Here is a 22,637-nt window from a genome sequence, read left to right on the forward strand (position 1 = left end):
AACTCTCACATTATCACTCTTTCACACATTTTCTTATTTTTTTCTTTTTTTTTTTTTTTGATATTTTGGTTTTCAGAAATCAGAAAAACCACCGGCAACAGTGTTTTTTCCTCCGGCACTAGCGATCATCCGGCCATTTCACTGTCACATGTACACTCCAACTCTCATAGAAACCACACTTCCACAAGACATTCCTCTATGCCATTCTTTCTCTTAAGTCTTACCTATATTGGATTCACCCAGTCATCTGTGGACAATAACTTGGGTTTGAACGTTTGATAGCTGATAAAATGTCGAAACTTCGCCATCTTGAACTTGGGTATGGACGTTTCAGTGGTCGTGGTCTCGGTGCCATCTTTACACCTCCAATAGCAGCTGCACCTGATAGTACAGTAAAACTAAGTTTCAGTGATCGTGGTCTCGTCGATTGGATAAAAAAGAAAAGAAGAAAGAGATCCAACGCTTTGGTGGATTTTTCTTTTTTTTTACTTTTATTTATTTTTTATTCTTTGAATAATCAAAACCAGAAGAGCACAGTGCACATGTTATCTTTTTGCCCTGCACATAACAAAAATATAATTTCCAGGAAAACAATGAATAATGAAGGAAGCTTATGCAAAAGGCCAATAGAAATCAAATGCCTGAATCAAAAACAATCTGCGCCTCATGATCCCTGAAATCTATGTTTTAGCAATTATCTTCTCCCTGGATTTGATTTTTCTGTCAAATATTGCTTTCCTCTCAATCCAAAGGCTCCAGAAAATGGCAAATAACATAAACTTCCACAGGGTTTTGCCTCCGCTGCTGAGATCAAGACTAGCCATGCTGTTATCAATCGGTCAAATGCCTAGGCATCACCCAGGATCTGTTGGGTAACTGAATGAAGTGTAGCCAAATATCATACACATAAGAATAATGTTGGACAATACCTGGTCAAGGTGAACTGACCGGAGCGGTCGCCGGTGCCGGAGAAAGAAAACTTGGGTGAGGGGAGAAGAACGGGGTCAGGGGAGCGCAGCTCAAGCACGCGGGAATGTTTGACTCGGTTTTGGGCTAGTTTTAAAAAATTTTCGATTAGCACCTTGTATTTTGGCTCGAATGATAATTTGGTCTTCAAACATTGGTTGTGCTAATCACGTCATATAATTTGGTCTCCAGAACTTTAAAATGGGATAATTCAATATTTAAAATTTTGAGACAAAATAATATAGTATCTATCTTTAATGGATCATCAATTATGTATATCATATGACCACATTTGTGACTTAAGACTTTTGAAAATATCAAAATTATCCTTAAAAATAAAATATATTATTTATCATCTTTTTGGTCTTTCTCAGGAAGATGAAACAGAGCCCAAACTCTTTATCACATAGAGAGAAAAAATCTGATTGAAAAACTAAATTGAGAGAAACTGGTAAAGTGGGAAGATGAAAGAAGATGGACCCACTATTATTTGTTGAATCTTGAAGGTAAAAATTAAGAAAGGATGCCCGATTAGAAGAATAGCTAAACCAGGCATCATAAACCGAACTAGCGTGTCAAAAGATGGTAAGCTCGGATTTGATGCAGTTTTGAATATGGACGTCTTACAAAATCTCGAGTGAGAGAGTAGCCACTAAAAATTGAAACAAAAAGCTTTTCTTAGTGAAAGATTTTTTGATGAAGATTGAACGTAGGATAAATTTTAATGGTTAGCCCATAGACAAATGTAACTAGCGGAAGAGAGTCAATGTGCCGTCTTGATTAGTTCAGCTTCAATACCATTATATTAATCCAATTTGCTTGCAGTAACGACGATGGAACAAGAGAGGGGAGAAAAACCGCTTTTGAATTTTTGATAGATACTGCAAATCTTGATAGAGCTGTCAATGGTTTGGTTCAGGTCTACCCAATATATATGCATGATTTTTTATACAAGAGTTTAGCAATTCTGATATGGTTGAGTGGTGAAAGAATTATTATCTACATAGTGGGCTTTAGTCCTATAGTTTTTACCCACCCACACATTGAGGGCTTTTCGTTGCTCTCTTATTGCTCATTTTTGTTTGATAATTTGTCTCTACCACTGTATATTTGCTATTTGGTTATTTAATCTTTTTGATTTGTACAAAGAAATGGACATAGGAGTTTATTTTCTCCATAAGGTCTGTATCAGTATAGACTCTATTATATGCATATGTTTTTATAAGAAAACACACCCAAATTACACGCTTTTAGAAATACAAAATAAGGTGTTAATAATTCAGGAAAATGTACTAATTCATGACTGATATGGAATCAAAAGTTTATCTATTTTAATTTTTAACATGACATATTTATATTATCCCATGGATATATTAAATATGTCATACATTTATTTATATTTTAATATACAATATCCCAAAATTTTCACCACTATATCAAATTATAACTTATCATGGCCCTTGCCTTTTTTTTTTTTTTTGTGTGTGTGTAATGTTTATCTGACCAATTCTTTGGTAATATTCTTCATTTTTAGTTTACTCAACCATTATAAACTTGTGTCGCACCACCCGTCTTTAGCCTGAATAAAGGCGGTGGGTTCACCAGGACCAGGCTGACAACCGACATTAAAACCTTGCAAACTCTAATGTTTATAGATTGTGAAGTGTCTTTTCATAGAAACAGGATTCGTGCAGATAACGCTGACCCCATATAATTGCAATAAGGCTTGGATGATAAGTATTCTTTATTTTTGTTCCGAAATTGCATGTAAATGTTTTTCCTACTATATTAATTAATGTTGTACGCATAGCTACTAATTATTCTAACATTGTTCAAGAATGTTATTAATTTGGTCTGTTTTGATTTAAAAATATATAATCCGATTGATCGATTCAGTTGCGGGTTATGAGGTTGTAAGTAAAAACAACCCTTCAGACCATAATGTAATATGCTAGTGGGAAACCCACTAAAATGAATTATCTCTCTCCAATTAATGTCCCAATTTCCTCTGATCCCAACAAAGCTAATATTACATTTTAGTGGGAATTTCTTGGTTATTAATAATGCAATATGCTAGTGGAAAACCCCAAAAGTCTTTTTTAATCTTTTATAACCTAATATAGAAGAATGTGAAAGAAAGGAAGCTTACTTATTGGTGATAACACAATAAACGTATGTTCGGTTTCGTGGGAATTTCGTGTAAAGCGTTTATTTAAATAAATGTTTATTTGAAAAGTATTACTTTAAATATTTTTTGTTTTTTTTTTTTCTATTTGATTGAACGTTTTATGGGTATTTCAAATACCACCCCATAAAATTGCTTTCTAGATAAATTGTATCACATCAGCATTTCATTTCAAAATATGTCAGAGAAACATGAATTTGACGCTCCCCCAAAAGTTCTCATGCACATAAATCTAAGTGTTTAAGTTTTCTAGTGTTTATTTGATAAATAATGAAACTAAACAGTAGTTCCATATGCAATAGAGACCAACGCCTATGTGGCACAGATGTAGTAGCATTTTTTCAATAAACATCCACGGAACCAAATATATACTAAGTAAGCTTTATTTCTTATTCTTGAGAGTGTGAAACTTAGGCCCTAGCCTTAAGGCATGGTAAAAAGTCCAGGTATGTAAAATGATAATAACCCAATAAGTTGAGTCTATTAATTAATATATATTCTTTTATTAGTTTTTCTTCCATTAATGTGTTTGAATGATAACTTAAATAATTTTTCTCGTACAGTTGTACCTAAAAACAGGGGCAGAGCTAAGAAATTTTCATAAGGAGGGCCAAAACTTAAGGTGGACTGGGGGAGGGAGATAAATATGGATGGTCATTGGGGCGGGGAATGGGGGAAAAGAGAATGACTGTTCAAACTAGGGTCAGAATTTTTAGGCCTAAAATATAGTTAGGGTAGATGACAGCTCAAAATTAATGCCGATTCATAGGTGAAGAAGATTTTTGAACCGTAGAGAGGGCTGCCTAAAAATATATTTTTCTTGGAATTGTATTAGCAGTGACTGATATAAACAGTGAATTTTTCAATATAAAGTTAGGTATGAGCAAGAAGAGAGAGTTTCTTGGGCTTTGGGTGCAAATCCAATAAAAGACAAGATGTCTCGGCGCGATTGAAACCGAACAAACTGACCATCCGATAGTTTTATTATAAGTCGGTTTAATCTCTCTTTTGGTCGGTTTCGATTGTCATGGTAATGAATCCGAAATATTCATTGATTTGGTCATTTGGTATTGTTATTTGGTACATCCCTTCTTAGAAAAGAAATAGAGAATATATTAAATATTGAAAAGTAAATGCTCTTTACACCAAATACCAACTAGAATAATGGACTTTTAAATTTGTAACAATTTAATCAAAGTATGCTAAGTTTCAAAATGTTTTATTTAGTTTTTTTATCTTTTTTTATTACCTTGGTAAAAAGTTAAGATTCCCAAGTTCAGATCGCTCTTTGCCATTTTTAATTAAAAAATTTTAAGATTCTTCTTTGAGCAAGAAAGATGTAGATTTTATCAATTTCAAGCCTTTCATCAAATAATAGAAAACTGCATTTTTTAAAAGGAAAATAAAAGCTAGGTAAATAGAGAAAACTTAGAAAACACAGATAGTTGGAAGAAGTTTTCAAGTTATTACGTTTTTTTTTTTTTTTTTTTGTAAAGAACAGTTCCCAAGCTTTTTTTATTTTTTGTAAAAACAAATTCTCAATAAATAATGGCCCACTTGCACGGGTTGGTCCAAGCTTTACATCTATGATCTATCTAATGCCTAAAAATACCATCATAGCTCTTGGCCAACCGGTTTCAATTTTTAACTTAACAATATTTGTTTAAATAGGTAAAAAATGAGAAAATCTATGATGCAAAAAACATATGGTATAAGAAGAGTTTTGATCAATCAAAACTCATGAATTTTAATAAAAAACATATGATTGACTATCACTTTTATTATTCTAATTGACTGGTCAGAAGTTTTTCAGATATCATATCTTTTTTATATCATAATGGGATCCCAAAAAAAATTAATTAATGTTGTTTTTGACAGCCAAAACAAATTGGTTTATTAACCGAAGGTCAATATGAGCCTCAATTTACGAAATAACCCAACACGTGAATGCGAAACCTTCGGGTGTGGAAATGTTAATAAAACGTTCCCAATAGCCTATGTAGTGGATTCTATTTGTGTGGATAGAGATTATGTTGGAATTGTATTGGAACAAATTTTGTTGGGAGGAGATCCCAATTCAGACAATTAACACCGGTTGTTAGACAATTGCTCTGTGCTTGTTTGTTACAATTTTAGGTATGGCAATGGCGCAGAGAAGGGTCAGGTTTTGCATGTTTCAATTAAGTCCTTGATCCTGAATTCAAATGCCCTACTCCATACTCTAATGGGATTAGAAATCTCAATCCCAGCCCCATCTCCATTTCGTAAGGAATGAGAATCTCTGAATTTTCTCCACCCCGCTCTGATCATTTCTATTTACAAATCCTTTTTTTCTTTTTTCTTTTTTTTTTTTTTGTGAAGTCTACCTAAAACTGCATCATACTATGTAATACCTATACCATTATAAAGTCGATACATGCTTTTGCTTTGGTGAAGGTGATAAAAATTTGATAGGAGACTGAAAGACTGAATATGTTTTATTGGGAGGAGATATCCATCTCCCATTCAACACTAAAGTTAGGGGTGCAATTCGGATTCGCCCAAATTAACATTTTACATTGCTTTTGATTCAAACTTTAAGTTGGGCCCATTCAAATTTTGATAAAATTCCAACTCTAACCCACCCAAATTGCACGCCTAACCATACTCATATATATGGTCCCTGTCATGGAAACGAAGCATAAAATAAAGACTCAAAAATAGGAGAAACTCTTCTTATTCATTGTCAAGATTTGCTGTGGCAATTGAAAAGCCTTGGCCCTTCACACTAATTTTCAGCGTGAAGAAAGTCCAGAAGATAAACCAAATCGATCACAGAATATCACCATATCCACCTAACTGTGGAAGTTGTGGGATCGAACTCAGCACATCCCTAATAATCTTCATACTTAACCCTAATTGGTTACTTCTGTGACAAATGTACCCAAGAGATATGTAAAGGAGTAATATATACCCAAACACCGAGCATCCCTAATCCTCATACTTAACCCTAATTGGTTGCTTCTCGAATGGGCTCCCCATTTTAATTAAGCAGGAGTGCAGTTTATACATCTCCACTTTAACTCCCCTTTTTTTTTTCTTTTAAATTAATATGGGTTTTAATTCATAACCACCCTCACCAAGCATCATTCTTTTGCTAATCACAACCAAGCATCCTTCACTGTTCCTCATATTCCAAGTTCTTTATTTTTCTTCTAGCGTCGCTTCTCAAGGAATAAGCTGCATCACATGCTTTCAAGTTCCATCCAATTAGAACTTTTACGTTTGACCTACCAATAGTGTTGTCAAATGCCCGGATCTACCTGATAGAACCGAACCAAACTGAACTGATTATATCAGGCCTGATATGCTGAATTTTGTATAATTTTGTGTCTTGTTTATAATTAGGTTGGGACTAGTTTTTGCTATCTTAAACCAATTAAGACCCAAACTGATTATATTATTAATATAATATATAAAGGGGGTTTGACTATGATACCGGATAGCCAATCGGGTTGTATTTAACAAAATTCATGGATGGGATTTGATTGGTTAAACTCTTCTGATATCATGTAGTTCCGGTTAATAGAAATATTCCCATATGAAGGTATCATGATTTTTTCTTGTAAATATATTATATTTTATGTCTAAAAGTGTATATTTCATATAAGTATATATGATAATTTCGGTTAAAAATACATATTTTTATCAACATATAAACATATAACATTTTACAATTTTTATATATTATCAAAAATGAAATTCAAAGTTATCATATATATATTATAAATAACTATAGACAATCCAATTATTTCGATTAATAATTAGTTCGGTTCTGATTCTGGTTCTAAATTTTGTGTCCCAATTATAATGTAACAGGCCCAAGACCAGACCCATTGACAGTTCTACCTACCAATTAACTCGTCCACCCAAAAGTTCAAATCCAGCAAAAATAAGATTAATTACAAAAAAAAAAGTCCAAAATTAAAATAAAAAGCTTTTAAATTGCTCCTATCTGGGAAGTTGGAAGTTTGCAATCAATCAAATGTCATTTGCTTTTTGAGCTCATCATCAATATAACACGACTCGCTGTTTTCACTTTTTGAGAGAGGCTATGTTTAAATTTGAATTTTGAATTAAAGCCCCAGTTGATTACATCATAGATTAGATTTGTGTACATGTTTAAAATACTAAAGCACTGGATGTGGATGCACCGACACGGGAACACCAGGTACGCTTAACTTGCACTCCAGTCTCACGGATACCATGTTTATACGACGCAAACAGGCCACCAAATTAAACTCCATAGCTCCTCCATATTTACAGAAAATGAACAAAATAAAACAACTCGCCTTGTTCTACCGAGTCCCGAATCCCGATCGATAAAGGAGTTTATTAGATACGTAACAAGCAACAACAAAGCAAGCGATCGACTCGCTCGTGTTAGAACTTAGAATTGTAATGATAGAAACTAATAAAACATCCCGACAGAATGACGATGATCTTGCCAGTTGCCAACTGTAATGATCATCATGGTCAGAACTCAGATGGTCCTAAATTTTGGTTTCGGTTCTAATGAAACCGAAATTTGGGTTTTGGGGCGAAGATATATATATGTAGGTAGGTAGGTACTATTACTAGTAGTAGATGATCATAAATCTGATTAGGCTACTGTTAACACACATGGAAATGAGGATGGGGCCCCAGGCAGGCAGAAGGTAGCCAAGCTACTGCTTGTACAAATGTCCTCTCCTTATCATTCACGTAGTTCCAACTTTGAAAGTGCACATGAGAGCAGAGAAGAAAAGAAAAGAAAGGGGAAGGAATCAGAATTAGCAAGCGTCTAAAGAAATTTTTGACCGGCCTATGGAGGAGAGAGGTACCTAACTTGGGCTTTTACTGGGACAGCTGCCTCCCTCACGCTAGCAGCAGCTTTTATGCTAGCTAGCAAGCTCTCAAAGTCTCATCAATCTCACCTACAATTGCAAAGCCACATAAAGATAAAGATGAGCCTGAGTCTGATGAGCTAAATTAAAGCATCCTCGCCTCGCCTTCCCCAGACCCAGAAGATATCATACACTTCTAAGTCCTACCTACGTACCCCATACCAGCATCATAGACATCCAATGGCACGAACTTAACATCAAACCATGGCTCTTACGTGCAACTACTGCCTTGCTTCAGAAGTTAGGCCGCGCGTATATTAGAACTGGAACTTTTTTTCCAAAAGGAGAGAGAGAGAGAGAGAGAGAGAGAGAAGCTCTGATCAGAGAGAGAGGTTGCAAATTATAACTGTAGCTCCTCCCATCCCAGTTATCATCCATTTTTTATTATAGGTAGAACCGGAAAGGAAGAATGCAAAAAGAAGTAGCCGATGATCCACGGTTGGCCATCCTTGAGGAAGAACTCAGATCCTCCCTGGAGAAGAACCGTTCGCTAGAAAAGGAGAACGAGCAACTGAAACAGGAGTTGGTCCACCTCAAAGCCCAACTCAATTCCATTAAAGCACGAAATTCAGATAGTACTAGATCTGCACTCTGGAGTAAGCTACAGATCTCTGTTGTCAATGGCGGCAGTAATAATACAGATGCAATGCAACATAAGCCAAAAGTTCTTATCGACTTGGGTGAGAACCCAACAACGGAAAATCTGTGTTCAGGGCGAGTTTCTCTAGAATCTATTGGTAGGAAGGAGAGACAGCCGAGAGTTCCGAAGCCACCTCCAAGGCGCACTTGTACTACTACACTTCTACCAGACGGAGTACATGGAAACAAAGCGCCACCCCCTCCACCACCACCGCCGCCGCCACCATCATCGAATTCGAAGTTGTTATCTAGGTCAACCACCGCACTGCGGAGAGTGCCGGAAGTCATGGAATTCTACCGCTCCCTTACAAGGAGCGATGCAAGGACCGACAACAGAGGCAACGTAGCAGGGATCCAAGAAGCTATAAATGCTAAGAAAATGATCGGAGAAATAGAAAATCGGTCGGCATATCTCTTAGCTGTAAGTGTTGTAGCTATAAAGTGATAATTCTCTAGGGTATCAATCTCCCTCCATTACCAAATATTTGGTTTATTGATCCACTTCTAATAGTCGACTATCTCCTAACCGTAAAGCACATATACATGTGGGCGGCAGATAAAATCTGATGTGGAAACACAAATGGAGTTCATCATGTTCTTGACAAGGGAGGTGGAGAATGCAGTATATACAAAGATATCTGATTTGGAAGAGTTTGTTAAATGGCTAGACGAGGAACTATCCTACCTGGTTGATGAGAGGGCCGTGCTCAAGCATTTCCCCCAGTGGCCAGAGCGAAAAGCAGACGCAATGCGGGAAGCTGCATTCAGCTACAGAGACCTGAAGAACCTCGAATCGGAGGTATTATCCTTCCTGAATAGCCATAAACAGGCCATTACTCTCACCCTTAAAAGGATACAAGCGTTGCAAGACAGGTAGGGATATGATATAGATCAAACTGAAGTATATAACTCGATATATCCTGATTGAACATCGATCACCACCCACGCACCATCCCCCAAAATTAACCAGCTGCATCACCACCATGGCACACAGAACAGAAGCATGAAAAATGAATTAGACATGCACCTCACATGATGAGTTTTATAATTGCAGACTGGAAGGAAGTGTTCACAACATTGGGAGGATAAGAGAAAGCACAAGCAAGAAATATCGGGAGTTCCAGATCCCCTGGGACTGGATGCTAGACGATGGCATGATTCGTCAGGTAGGCTTCATGGTCGATTTATATTAGCTTAGGTAGAGTAGCTATATAATTTATCAAGATTGGGAATTTGCCATCTACAAGTTTGTCATGATACAATCACATATCTCAACCTGCTGGTGGTGCTGGCCAATAAGCTATATGTTAAACACTGAAGAGAATGATGCGGCTGGATGGGGAGAAGCCATCGTCGCAGCATCTGATGTATGTAATGCAGCTCATGTCGAGGATCTAACGAGAGCCCCGATTCAATCTTTAAACCGACGTTTGATCAATTTAGTCATCTTTTATATTGATGCTTTAAATTTGTCCATCCAGACCCTGAAAATACACCCCCCCCCCCTAGCTTCCTCCCATCCTCCCAATGGATGTACATGTGCTTCAAATATCAAAATTTTAGAGTGAGGAAAATTATATATGGATTATATGATGCTTATTTTATTGTCTTTGATCAAACTTCAAAGCTCAAACTTTGCTCGCTGCGGCTAGCCAAGGAATACATGAAACGGGTTACTAATGAAATGAAAATCAGTGAAGCCTCACGAGAGGACCTCATGCTCCAGGCTGCTCGATTTGCTTTCCGAGTGCACCAGGTTCGTGATAATGCCCATCTCCTTTCTTTCTCCATCTATTACAGTATTACTCCTCCCCTCTCACCGTTTCTTTACTAACAATAAGTGTTTCCAGTTTGCTGGGGGTTTCGATGTGGAGACCAGGCATGCATTTGAAGAATTACGACAGGAAGGTTGTCGCAAACAGCAAGATACGGACGGCACGACCCACTCTTGTTAGCGACGCAAAATTGTTCTCAGCGGCATTGTAGATTTGTAGTAGTTCACACTTCAGTGTGTACATTGGAACGATAGAGATACTGCATATTTCATATTTCTGGACAAATACTCCAGATGGATTGCTCGAACACATTTTAAAACATTAGCTCAGAGGCACGACGAGGAAGGATGAAGCTTCAGTACCTTTTCTACTAGTAGTAATTAGATGATTGTACAGGGGGAGAAGTAAGACCAAACCGATTGGTACACAAGTAAAGGTTGGTACAATGAATCAATCAACTGAATGACATTTCGTTCCTGTGTCCATAATCATGATTTCTCTTGTTGTCTAAAAGAATTCGTTAAAATGAAGTTTGATCGTTGCTCACTCTCATCCATTTCCACCGTGGCCAACGTCAAAGTAATGCCGGCAATGACAAATCAATTCATAGTGTTTTGGTCTCCAACCACTACCATGTTTAAAGCAAAAGCTATACAACACAAAACCGATTTAACTGAAGGCTAAGTTTGGAAGAAAAGACAAATAGTACAAAACCATGTATTTTGTATTATTTTTAATGTATTTGCACTGTACATAAAAAATAATACAAAATATAAGGTTTTGTAATCTATATATTTGTATTTATACTCTTTCCAAACTTAGCCTAAGCCTCAGTTTAAAAATAGTAAATATATATTCATTACAAATACAAATATGTTCAGGGCCCTTGTATATGGCACTTCTAGACCTATTTATGCTGTTCCCATTGAAATTTAACACAAGCAAAACAAGCCATAGCCATTAACAGAGACGGGAAAACATTTGTTGTTTCGCTCCTGATTGATATGGAATAGTTACTAGTATTATACCATTAGTCTATTATCTCGCCTAAAAGGCATACATCCACATTTATATGGTCACAAAATGGTCACATGTGGGCAATCCAGAACAAATTAAAAGAAGTAGCCAATATAGAATAAGAGACACCTCTAGCCAAGCCACGTCAAAAATGGATAAGATAACAAAACGCTTGATTGAACATATAAACAGAAACAATCAAACAACCAACGCTTGCAGACTATGGTAGAACAACCGCTTGTGGAAATTCAAGATCAAATAGGCCATTTGGGCTTTCTATCAATTCTTTCTTATTTAAACATTTTATTTCTAATGTATATTGTAAACAAACATACAGGTTTTAGATCATCCTATCTAAATGCATCTTGTTTACATATGCACTTAAGAATTCATAGGATCCATTTACTAGTGTAAACATGCACTTGGTAAATCCATTACTTGTTGCCTTTAAACTTAAACCGAATTCTTAGGACAGACTACATTTTCTATTCAGAAAAAGAAATTCACTTTTCAACTCTTTATAAGAATATGTTGCCAAGCAATTCACAACAAAGGCATAAATATATGATATCCTAAAATTTTCTGACGAATCAACTGGTATCATAAACAAGGTAGCCAATCAGGTGTTATTTATCAAAATTCATGGGTAGATTTTGATTGGTCAAAACTCTTCAGATACCATGTCTTTCCCGTGTCATACATTGTCCCTAAGTATATATATGCAATTAGTAAATCCCACCCTCATCCCCACACAAAAAAACAAATAAATAAATAAGAAAGACAAACAAGTATATAAAAAGGAAACTTGGTTATTCTAGTACATCAGACAAACCGCCTAATTTTCATTGATGAAGTGAAGTGTAAGATTCATTTCAAATTTAATGAAAATAGTGAACAGTGCACAAGTACTTTTGAAAACAAGCTAGGCAGTTCTATGGGATTTCTGTAGTACAACTACAGCATATGTATATTTCGATATGGTATGTCGCCAAACTGATTCAAATTTGTGATAATATTAATTCTGTTTACACTTAAAAATAAATTTTGCACAAGAAAACGAGAGGGGGAAATATAATAGTATGAAAAAATGATGATGTTTTCAACCATTTTTCGAGATACGTATTAAGCAATCCCCATGCGTTTAGTAACCCAAGCATATATTTAATTCAAATTATAGGTTTTATCCTGAATTGTCAGAACCGATAGAGAGAAGGTGTGGTACAGTCTATAAAAACAAAGGAAAGTGCAAAACAAATGTAAAAATTGTCTGAACCATGATTTGCTTAAGTGTTTGAACCATGATTCCTGGTAATAAAGCATGTCTGGAATATGTGCTGAAATGTTTAAACATTCAATAACCATAGTTAAGCAAGATTACTTGTAGTGGAAATGTGGAATGCAGAGGTAAAGACTAAGCATACATCAGAGTGCTCCAGAACCTAAATTGTATCAAAACGAAACCACAAGGTTGTATCCTACATCAATATATAGTTACATACAAAGAAATGTATGACGGGCACCAAGACAAACAGACATGGATTGCATTAGTAGCATTACAATCCCATCGTGTTATGATTCCCCACGACCTCCCAAAACACAAAAAATTTTGCTTTTTCTCAATTCTCATCAATCAAGAATCTACCATCTAGATTTCTTCTTAAAATGTAGGCCCAGAGGCCAAATTTCAAATGAACCATATATTGGATTCTTAACAACTACTTAATCAAACTCTAGGATAGCAATGACTTTGTTGTTACAGTCCCCCAATATACGCTCTGGATGGTCAATATAATCTTATACGTGCCTGCTACAAATAAAGCAACAGAAAGATGGGCTAAAGTTAAGTGAAACACTACCCTCTAGATGAGTAAACACAATATTTTGTATGCACTTTCACTCATCAGCCCCGCAAGAAATATCAAAGACATTTATGAGTAATTTCAGACACAAATGAAGAACTATAGACCAAACAGATGGACGATGACAATTTCTACTCGGTGCATGGAAATCCTGAGTAAATCCATATAGATCTTGAATTACGCTTACAGTTATAATATAGGAGGACAGGTATTAATCAAGTGAAACACGGAATAATCAGAAGTCGCGGCTCATTCATTGGCATCATATCAAGGATGCATTACTGGAAAACTGAAGTTAAACATAAATAAAATCGCATTCCGATTGATAATGTCGTAAAAAGCATCAAAACAACCAAATGCATCAAAAAAAGTTGAAACAGATTACCATCTACTGTTCATCCTTGCTGCCTAAAGAAAACACTAAGAAAGAGAGGGGGTAAAATGAAACAGAAGAAAAAACGACCCTGAAGGTCGAAAGTGCAACAAGCAGTTCTCAAGTTCTACTTGGATCGCTGCCTCATCTTTCGGCGTTTCCTCTTCAATCTCCTCATGCGCTTCTTCTTCCACTGTAAATAAAAATGCGCAATGGAATGAATGACGACCGGACCGATTGCTATCCCGAACGAATAGCAGATAATTAATGGAAAATAATCTAAGTAAAAAGAAAGTAGAGAAATAGATATATGGAGATCGAATGGTTGAATGAGAAAGGAGAGACTTCGAACAGACTCGTTCTTACCTTAGCCCTCATGGTTAGTGTAGCAAAAACCCTTTCTGCAGCTATTCACCAATCCAAGAAAGAAACCCAAGACAGGGCAGGAGAAAAAGAGGGCGTTGCAATGATTTATATCTCGTCATCTCCAACCCTAACAATTGACTGGAGGAGGTCGTGTGTTCGAACTTTTGTCCCTCCTTTCCCGCTCGTGAAGCTAGGAGTGTCCACGGTTCGGTGGCATATTTTTCAAACCGAACCGGTACCATCGATTTTTGTATCAATTCAAATCGAAACAAGCGGTTAATCGGTTCAACGGTTAAACCGATTAACTGGTTTTCGGTTTTTGATTTTTTTTATTTTTTTATTTTCTTATTTTTATTAAAAAATGTTTTTTGTTTTAAATGAGAAAAATAACACAGGAAAAAACCTTATTCAAGCCAAATAGGTATCATTAAACATTCATAATTTAAACAAATTTTGTATGAATTATTTTAACTAAAAAAATCATTTACCTGCAAGTCTACCACTATTGAAATAAGGGAGAAGAAAATCAGAGCCCAAAGATTCAGGTTCGGAGAATGAGAAGAATGGGGGAGAAAGAGAGCCCGACGACGGCGATTGGAGAGGAGAAATGGTTTGGTTCTGTCTAAGAAGAAGAAAGAAGACTATAAAAGGACAGAGGCGATGGCGACGGAGAGAAATAGATAACCGGTGGACCAGACGACGGCAACAGAGGAGAAGAAAGAAGAGGCAACAGCGACTGTGTCGAGAGAGGAAAGGGCGGCTTACTTGCTAGGGTTTATGGCAAGTGGCTTCTGCTGTTCAAACAAGAAATAATTCAAGAGGAGTTTGTTTTGGGGTTCCAATGAATAAAAAACATTTATTTTGATGGGCTTGGGCCGAGAGAGAGGGGCACTGGGGGCTGGGTTGGGTTGGGCCGCTGGGGTGGGGAAACATATTAAAATAAAATAAAAATATATAATGTATAAAAAATGATCGATTTAATTAATCGCTGGTTTTTTGATAGGTTAACCAGAAATCAAATCGATCCTTTGATTTTTTTAAAAAAAACTAAACTAAAACCGAACCAACCGGTTTGATTAACCAGATTTTTTGGTTCGGATCAATTTTCAGTTTTCGGTTTCTTATGGATACCTCTATTGAAGCATACACGCAAACAGAAAGAGGCCCTTGTAAGATACGTGGTTTCGAACTTTCGACCTGAGGCCCTTGTAAGGTCATCATGGGCCGGGCCTGGGACTATAGGCTTTGGGCATTTGTCATTAAAATTATTTTTAATGACATATAATGCATGTATAAAAGTGAAAATTTATGGTACGGGAAGAGTTTTCACCAATTAAAGCATATAGTGAATATCATTGGATCGGTCACTTCTTTTATGATGGCACCATACCAGTTGATTGATTGGCATAAATAATTTTGACATTTTGAAATGTTATTTTATTTTGGCCCTTCATGAAAATTTGGATTTCCACCCTCCTACGGCTGTAAATGGATTATGATACAATCCGATCCTATTCGGTAGAATTTGGATCACCCTTATTTGGATCTTTAGATCGAATAATAGAATGATTTGAATCATCCCCCATCCGGTTCGAGAAGATTCGATCCAATATATATTATATAGTTATAAATATATATATATATATATATATATATATATAATACATATATATGTTATTTATTTATTTATAAGTGTATATATATACATATATTTATATATATTTATATTACATTTTTATAAATTTGTTATATTATTTTCTTTTATAAAGCATGTATATATATGACATAAATAATTATAAATAGTTGTATTTTTTTGTTTTCACTTTATTTAAATTAGTATATTTTATTCTTCTTTTAATAATTTATTAATTTTTAAAGAAAACAAGTCGGATCAGATCGGATCCAAAGATTTGACTCACCAATATGATTTGAATCCAAATCGAGTCCTATCAGATCTGATTTGATCAATTCAAATTCGATCAGATCTTTGAATTGAGTCGAGACTAGCATGAACCTTGTCGGATTGGATTCAAATATACTCTTATTCGAATCTGATCCGATCCGTTTGCATCCCTACCCTCGTCGAACTATCAATGTATGTCAAATATCAACTTTTCATAAATAATCAATGAAATGCAGAGAGAGAACTTTTAGCAGGGATTCGATGGGGAGACCCCTTTGTCTCCTTTCCTTTTCATTATAGCTTCTCAAGTTCTCTCAACGACCATCTCCAAAGCTTTAGAATTGAGAAATTAAAAAAGGGGTTCAACTATGATATCGAAAAAAAATGATATCTGAAAAATTTTTTACCAGTCAACCGGTATCTTAAACATAGCATCCAATCAGGTATTATTTATCAAAATTCATGGGTGGGTTTTGATCGGTCAAAAATCTTCCCATACCATATTTTTCCCACAGCATATATTTTCCCATTAAAAGTATTAAAATTTTCAAATAAGCCCCACACATTCAAACTTTTTTTTTGTTGATGATTGTATCCTATTAAATCTGAAGTTTATTTCAATCGTAATACCCAAGATGATTGCTCTAAATTAAGGAGATAAGTGTTGCTTCCAAATAATTGGGGTTGAATGTAGTCGCGGAGTCAAGAATCTTCTTTTGGGGGACAAGTTAAACAAAAAATGATACAAGGAATAAAAGAGTTAGGGTATGGAGAAAAATGGCCTGAGAAGGTTTGGATCTATTTGTATCTTGTACTTTGGGGCTAGTGCCACTTTGGTCCCCAAACTTTAGGGATGCAAACAGATCAGGTCAAATTCGGATCAAGGTATATTCGAATGTGATTCGACATTGCTTATGTCAGATCTGATCCGATCGGATATGATAGGACTCAATATAAATTCGAATCCTATCATATATATACATGTTTTTTATAAGAAAATATAACAAGTTTATAAAAATACAATATAAATAATATATTCATAAATAAATAACATATATATGTATTATATATATATATAGTTATAAATATATAACACATCATACTGGACAAGGGTGACCCTAATCTAAACCGATTTCTGATTGGACCATAGGATCCAATTTGAAGATCCGACTAGGAGTTATCCAAATTCGACCAGATGGGATCGGACCCGATCCGATCCGATCCATTTGCACTCCTACCAAACTCTAAAATGCGACAGTTCAGTACCTGGACTTTCAAGATGTGTCAATCCATTACCTACCATTAACCAGTTGTTAAGTAGTCGTTAAATGGCATTTGAAAAAAGACACAAAATGCCCTTTGAGTGTCATCTAATTTTCTTTTTCAAACATCCAAATGTTGACAAAAAATTAACAGATTGGATGGTTGATAAAGATAATTAGATGACACTCGAAAGTCATTTGTGTCTTTTCAAATGCCACTTAATGTCTAGTTAACAGATGGTTAACGGTAGGCATTGGATTGACACGCTTTGAAAGTTTGGATACTGAACTGTCGTATTTTAAAGTTCGGGGACCAAAATGGCATTAGGCCCAAAGCACAAGGTACTAATAAGGAATTTGCCCTTTTTAGGGGGGAGGGATGAGGACACACTTTATTATGTTTTTTACCATACAAATAATGGTTTTAACAAGAGGTTTTTGGGGGGAGGGAGGCAAGGACAACCACCAATATACTTGGCTCCGCCCTTTCCTTTAATGGAGTCCAGATCTCCTACTCACATAACATCGATCACAGCCACACATGGAGAATATCTGTCCTCCTACATAGTATTATGCAGGGGGAAATGTTTCCAATTCGCGAGGGTAATGTATCGTGAATAGACGTGGGATAGAGTTCTCATGGGGAGGACATCCCGTCCCTTTAATGCTTTTACAAAAGATTTTTGGGGGGTCCAGGGAGGTAAGGACAACCACCAATATACTTGTCTCCGCTCCTGGTTGAATGTTTAGATGGGAAGAAAGAAAAAAAAAAAAAGTACCTTGTGGAGATGTTGAAGACCACTTCCATTAAAGGATGGAAATGATCTCTCTAACTCAGACAAACAAGAGAAATCTTAATAAAAGAGGTAGTCACAGCCACCCCTTCCCATCTTATGAACCATTTAAAAAATAAAAATCCCCCACCATTCGAACCGTTTGGTTCAATAATTACTTAACTGTTGATCTTCTTAATCTGTCCCATATGATCCATTCACCATCTCACTAAATTGAGGTTCATTGATCCATTAAGGTTTTATTTATTTATTTAACTTTTGGTCTATAGTGGCCCATGCTCGGTTTAGCCTATAAGGCAGTTGGATGATCCATTAAGGTTTATTTATTTATTTATTATTTATTGGCACTATTTTGGTCTATATTTTGGATGTCATTATGATTGGCCCATTTTCAATTTGGCCCATGTTGGCCTATTGACAGTTCAAAAATCAATCCATAATCTCTCTCTGAAAGAAACAACAGCTCATCATCTCATGTCACGACTAGTCATTTACTACTTTCCCTGCCATCGTTTTTGATAGCAGGTTACATCATTATCACATCCGACTTGGAGGATGTTTATCAAATACATGGAGATCAAATGTTTATCAAATACATGCAGATTTTTTATCTCCGTGAGTTTGAGGGGCGTTTTAGGGAATTGAGATGATTCAATTGTTATGATAAGTACCAAGTACCAAAAAGAATAGAGTCTAAATTGATTTAGGACGTCCGCTTTATAAACATTGTTGTATTTATGAGATCCAAGTAATGCAGTATTCATAATGTTCTGAGTTCTAACTTCAGACGAAAAAACCCCATTTTGTCTAGTGTTTGGAATGTCATTGTATCATTTACACCGAAATTCCCTACTTACATTATTACAAGTATTACCCTAAATTCTAAAAGCTCATACTGACCAAGTCAAAAGGACCCATCATCCAATGATGGTCCTGGTCATCTGGTTCTTCTGTGGGGGCCTTGGGGTTGGGGTAGGTGAAACGTTGTTCTAACTTCTAATTCTTTGCTCTTCCCCCGGGTTGTTATCACATGCAAAACAAGAGATATTATCATTCCATTCCATCAACCCATGAGGCTCAGTTTAGAAGGAGTATAAATGCAAATATGTATAGCATAAATACATATAAAATATAAGGTTTTGCATTTTATATATTCGCACTTGTACTCCTTCCAAATTCAGCCTCATTCACAAAATATATATAGGGAAATTCTTGATTAGTGCCTTGTACTTTGGGCCTAGTATCATTTTGGTCACCAAAATGTGACAATTCACTATTCAAACTTTCAAAACATAACAATCCAGTATCTACTATTGATTAGCCGTTAAATGGCATTTGAAAAAGATACAAATGTCCTTCGAGTGTCATCTAATTATTTTTATCAACCATCCAAACATTGACAAAAAATTAATAGCCTCAAATTCTTGTCGCTTCTGTTCAAGAAAGTTGGGGTCACTGGAATGCCTACTCAAATGTGACACCAACTTTCTTGAATGGAAAAGACAAGGATTTGGGACAGTTAATTTTTTGTCAACGTTTGAGTGGTTGATAAAGAAAATTAAATTACACTTGAAGGGCATTTGTATCTTTTTCAAATGCTACTTAACAGTTAGTTAACAACTATTTAATGACAGGTACTGAATTGTCACATTTTAAAGGTTTGGATATTGAATTATCGCATTTTAAAATTCAGGGACCAAAATGACATTAGACCCAAAATACAGGCTACTAACCAGGAATTTTCCTTAAATAAAAAAAAAAGAGAAAAATACTGAACCAATACTGAAAGGCTTAGCAAACATAATATTAACACCAGAATTATTAAACATGGTGCTATCCAATGTGATTTTGTATTGTCACTTCTAAAAAACAAAATAAAACTAACTGGTTTGAAAATATATTGATTCTTAAAATAAAAAAAAAATGCAGAAAATATGTTATTTGTTATGTATGTATTTTTTGTTTTCAAAAATCAAAACTGAAACAAAAAAAATGCATTATTGAAATCCTCATTAATTTGTAGAATGTGTTTTCATATGATTATTTAATATCATATCACATAAATCATACAATCTCTATATTTCACAAATTGTTTTTGTTTTAAAAAAACATTTTTTTTGTGGTTTCAACAGCATGTATCGCTTTCAGAACAAAACCATCTTGTTTTAGTTTTTAAAAACAAAACCACATTTCAACATGTTTTGTTTTTTTACTGATGTGACGATTTAAAAAAAAAAATATGAGAATAAAAAACATTCATATTGTAGAACACCTCCCATCACTTATAAACAAGAAATTCAAGAACATTTTTTGGTTCCAATGTCAATTAATGAAAAACACTACCCAATCAAAGCCGTGCATTTCTCTTTCTTTCTGGTTGATTAACATGTTTATGATACCGTTTTTTTTTTCCAGTATCAAAACCCTTAAAATGAATGGTGGAGGGTGGAGTCAAGTTTCATATCGTTAATCATTATTCTGGTATGGAAGGATTAACATCTTTTGTTTTTTAACCCGTGAGCATGCAATTGATGTACCAATTTCATGCATGAATATAGGTAATAATACGTGAGTGCTCATTCATTTGGGAGGGCTTTTGGAACATAAATAAAATGATTTTTGAGGGTAAAAAGTTTAACCCCATTTTAGTTTTACAAGAATCTACAATGCATTATGAAAAAATCTGGAATTTATAATGCATGGACCAAGAAGAGACCTTTTCTCTCCCATGTCCCACTCAAGGTCATGGCTCCCCCCTCCCCCCAATGTATTAAAAGTGAATCTTGATGGAGTCATGGGTCCGCATTACTCTGGTATTGGAGTTATTATCAGAGACTCAAGAGGAAATTTTTACATGGCCAGAACTATGAACATTGAATGTAGTACCTCAATACATATCAAAGTTGTAGCTTTCCTTGAGAGTATCAATGTGACCATTGAATTATAGATTTCCTCATAGAAGTGTAAATTGGGTGGGGCCGCTTGTGGCCCTACACGATTTTGGACCGGCCTGATATGGCATGGCATGGTACGAAGCACAGCCCACTACGGCATGACCCGCTTGGGAATATAGCCATTGGGCCCCCTCCCAAAGGGGCCCAATGGCTAATTTCAACTTTTGGGGGGTGGGTTTACAAAAATACCCCCAACAACTATAAACAACCATATTAGGGGGGTATTTCTGTATTTTGCTTATGGGAGGTTGAAAAAATGATATAAATGCCCCCAGCAGCTATATGACAACTAGTTTATGGGGTCATTTTGGGTAAAGTTATAAGTAATTTTACAATGACCAAAATACCCTCCCAACAACTAAATAATAAATAGTTTTTTGGGTATTTTGGCAATTGAATAATGTTAAATTCATATAAATAGCCCCATCCTCCACCATTCTCATCACATTAATTCAATAATTCTCTTATTCTCTCTCTCTCTCTCTCTCTCTCTCTCTCTCATACTCATACATTCTCAATTATTTGCAATTTGAGAAATTCTGATTAGTTGATTGTCCGATTCAGCATTCTCCAACTCTCAAGTCTCAACTTTATCGAAGTTTCAACTTTCAACAAGAAAAATGATTGTTCAACCAACTCAGGTATCTCAATTCAGGAGGCTTGGACGTTGAAAGGCTTCAACCATTGAAATCAAGTTAGGATTTTGAACCGGCAACCCAGGTAAGTTGAATTAGATTAATTTTTATCTTTTTAGATTTAAAAAAATAAAAAATTGTCAGCCCTTCTCAAAACCGATTCCCAAACATGTTCACCATGGATGACATTCAATCGCATCAGATAGTATTAGTGTTAACACTGATGTTGATGGAAGTGGAACTTTCACCCCTGGAAATAGTGATACTAGGGGAAAAAGGAGGGCTTCTAAGCTGAGTAGCCCAATTTAGAAAGTTTTCAAAGTAGAGGATTTTGAGGGAAAGGGTAAAAGGGTCATTTGCCAAAAATGTAGGAAAGGCTTTAGTTATTGTAGCAAGGGTGGTACGGGTCATTTGAGCAGACATCTGCTCACACACTAGTGAGAGGAAGATGAAGGGAGATAAATAACCCAAACACAAATTGGGAGGGGGACTAATTTTAGTACTTTTGGATATTCACAAGAAAAAATGAGACAAGAACTTGCTAAGTATATTGTACATGTAGAACAACCATTTATGTTAACTGAAGATCCAAAGCTAGAAAAATGATTGCGTAATTCTGTAAACCCACAATATAAAAAAGTTTTTAGAAACGTTATAAGAACTGATGTTTTAAAAATTTTGTATTCGTATAAACAAAATTTAATTTCTTTATTACCAAATCTCATTTCTAAAGTTGCAATTACTTCAGATGTTTGGACATCTAAATTCAATATTAGTTATATTTGTGTTATCGGCCATTTCATTGATGAAAATTGGCTTTTGAATAAAAGAATTTTGAGTTTTAATAGGCTTGAATGGCCACATAGTGGCCCAACTATTGTTGCAAGTATTTTAAATACTTTGAATGCTTATGGAACTGTTTTCTATTAGTTTTGATAATGCTAGCAATAATGATTATGCAATAAATATTTTAAACTCAATTAA

General features: G+C 35.4%; 1 protein-coding gene and 1 long non-coding RNA gene across 2 annotated transcripts; one reads left to right on the forward strand and one right to left on the reverse strand.

Annotated features, from left to right (window-relative positions):
* The first annotated feature begins 7,897 nt into the window (after nt 1–7,897).
* LOC148868519 (CHUP1-like protein) lies at nt 7,898–10,975 on the forward strand. Its single transcript, XM_088974120.1, has 5 exons — nt 7,898–9,136; nt 9,272–9,588; nt 9,770–9,881; nt 10,343–10,471; nt 10,566–10,975. Exons 1-5 carry the CDS (start codon nt 8,486–8,488, stop codon nt 10,668–10,670), a joined length of 1,314 nt encoding a protein of 437 aa, XP_088830246.1. The 5' UTR covers nt 7,898–8,485; the 3' UTR covers nt 10,671–10,975.
* Nucleotides 10,976–13,622: 2,647 nt separating this feature from the next.
* On the reverse strand, nt 13,623–14,926 carry LOC148868520 (uncharacterized). Its single transcript, XR_016108354.1, has 2 exons — nt 14,106–14,926; nt 13,623–13,932 (listed from the first exon to the last, which is right to left on the reverse strand). It is a non-coding gene; the product is annotated as an uncharacterized LOC148868520 (long non-coding RNA).
* Nucleotides 14,927–22,637: the final 7,711 nt, after the last annotated feature.

This window comes from Nelumbo lutea, chromosome 2 (assembly GCF_056320005.1).
Source record: "Nelumbo lutea isolate HS-2025 chromosome 2, American lotus-T2T, whole genome shotgun sequence".
NCBI lineage: Eukaryota > Viridiplantae > Streptophyta > Magnoliopsida > Proteales > Nelumbonaceae > Nelumbo > Nelumbo lutea.

Bases quoted from the DNA above. Each gene is read 5' to 3' on its own strand.
- LOC148868519 (XM_088974120.1), top strand. From the start codon at position 8,486: ATGCAAAAAGAAGTAGCCGATGATCCACGGTTGGCCATCCTTGAGGAA. The intron at 9,137-9,271 runs GTAAGTGTTGTA...TGTGGGCGGCAG, and splicing joins GGTCGGCATATCTCTTAGCT to ATAAAATCTGATGTGGAAAC. The intron at 9,589-9,769 runs GTAGGGATATGA...TTATAATTGCAG, and splicing joins ATACAAGCGTTGCAAGACAG to ACTGGAAGGAAGTGTTCACA.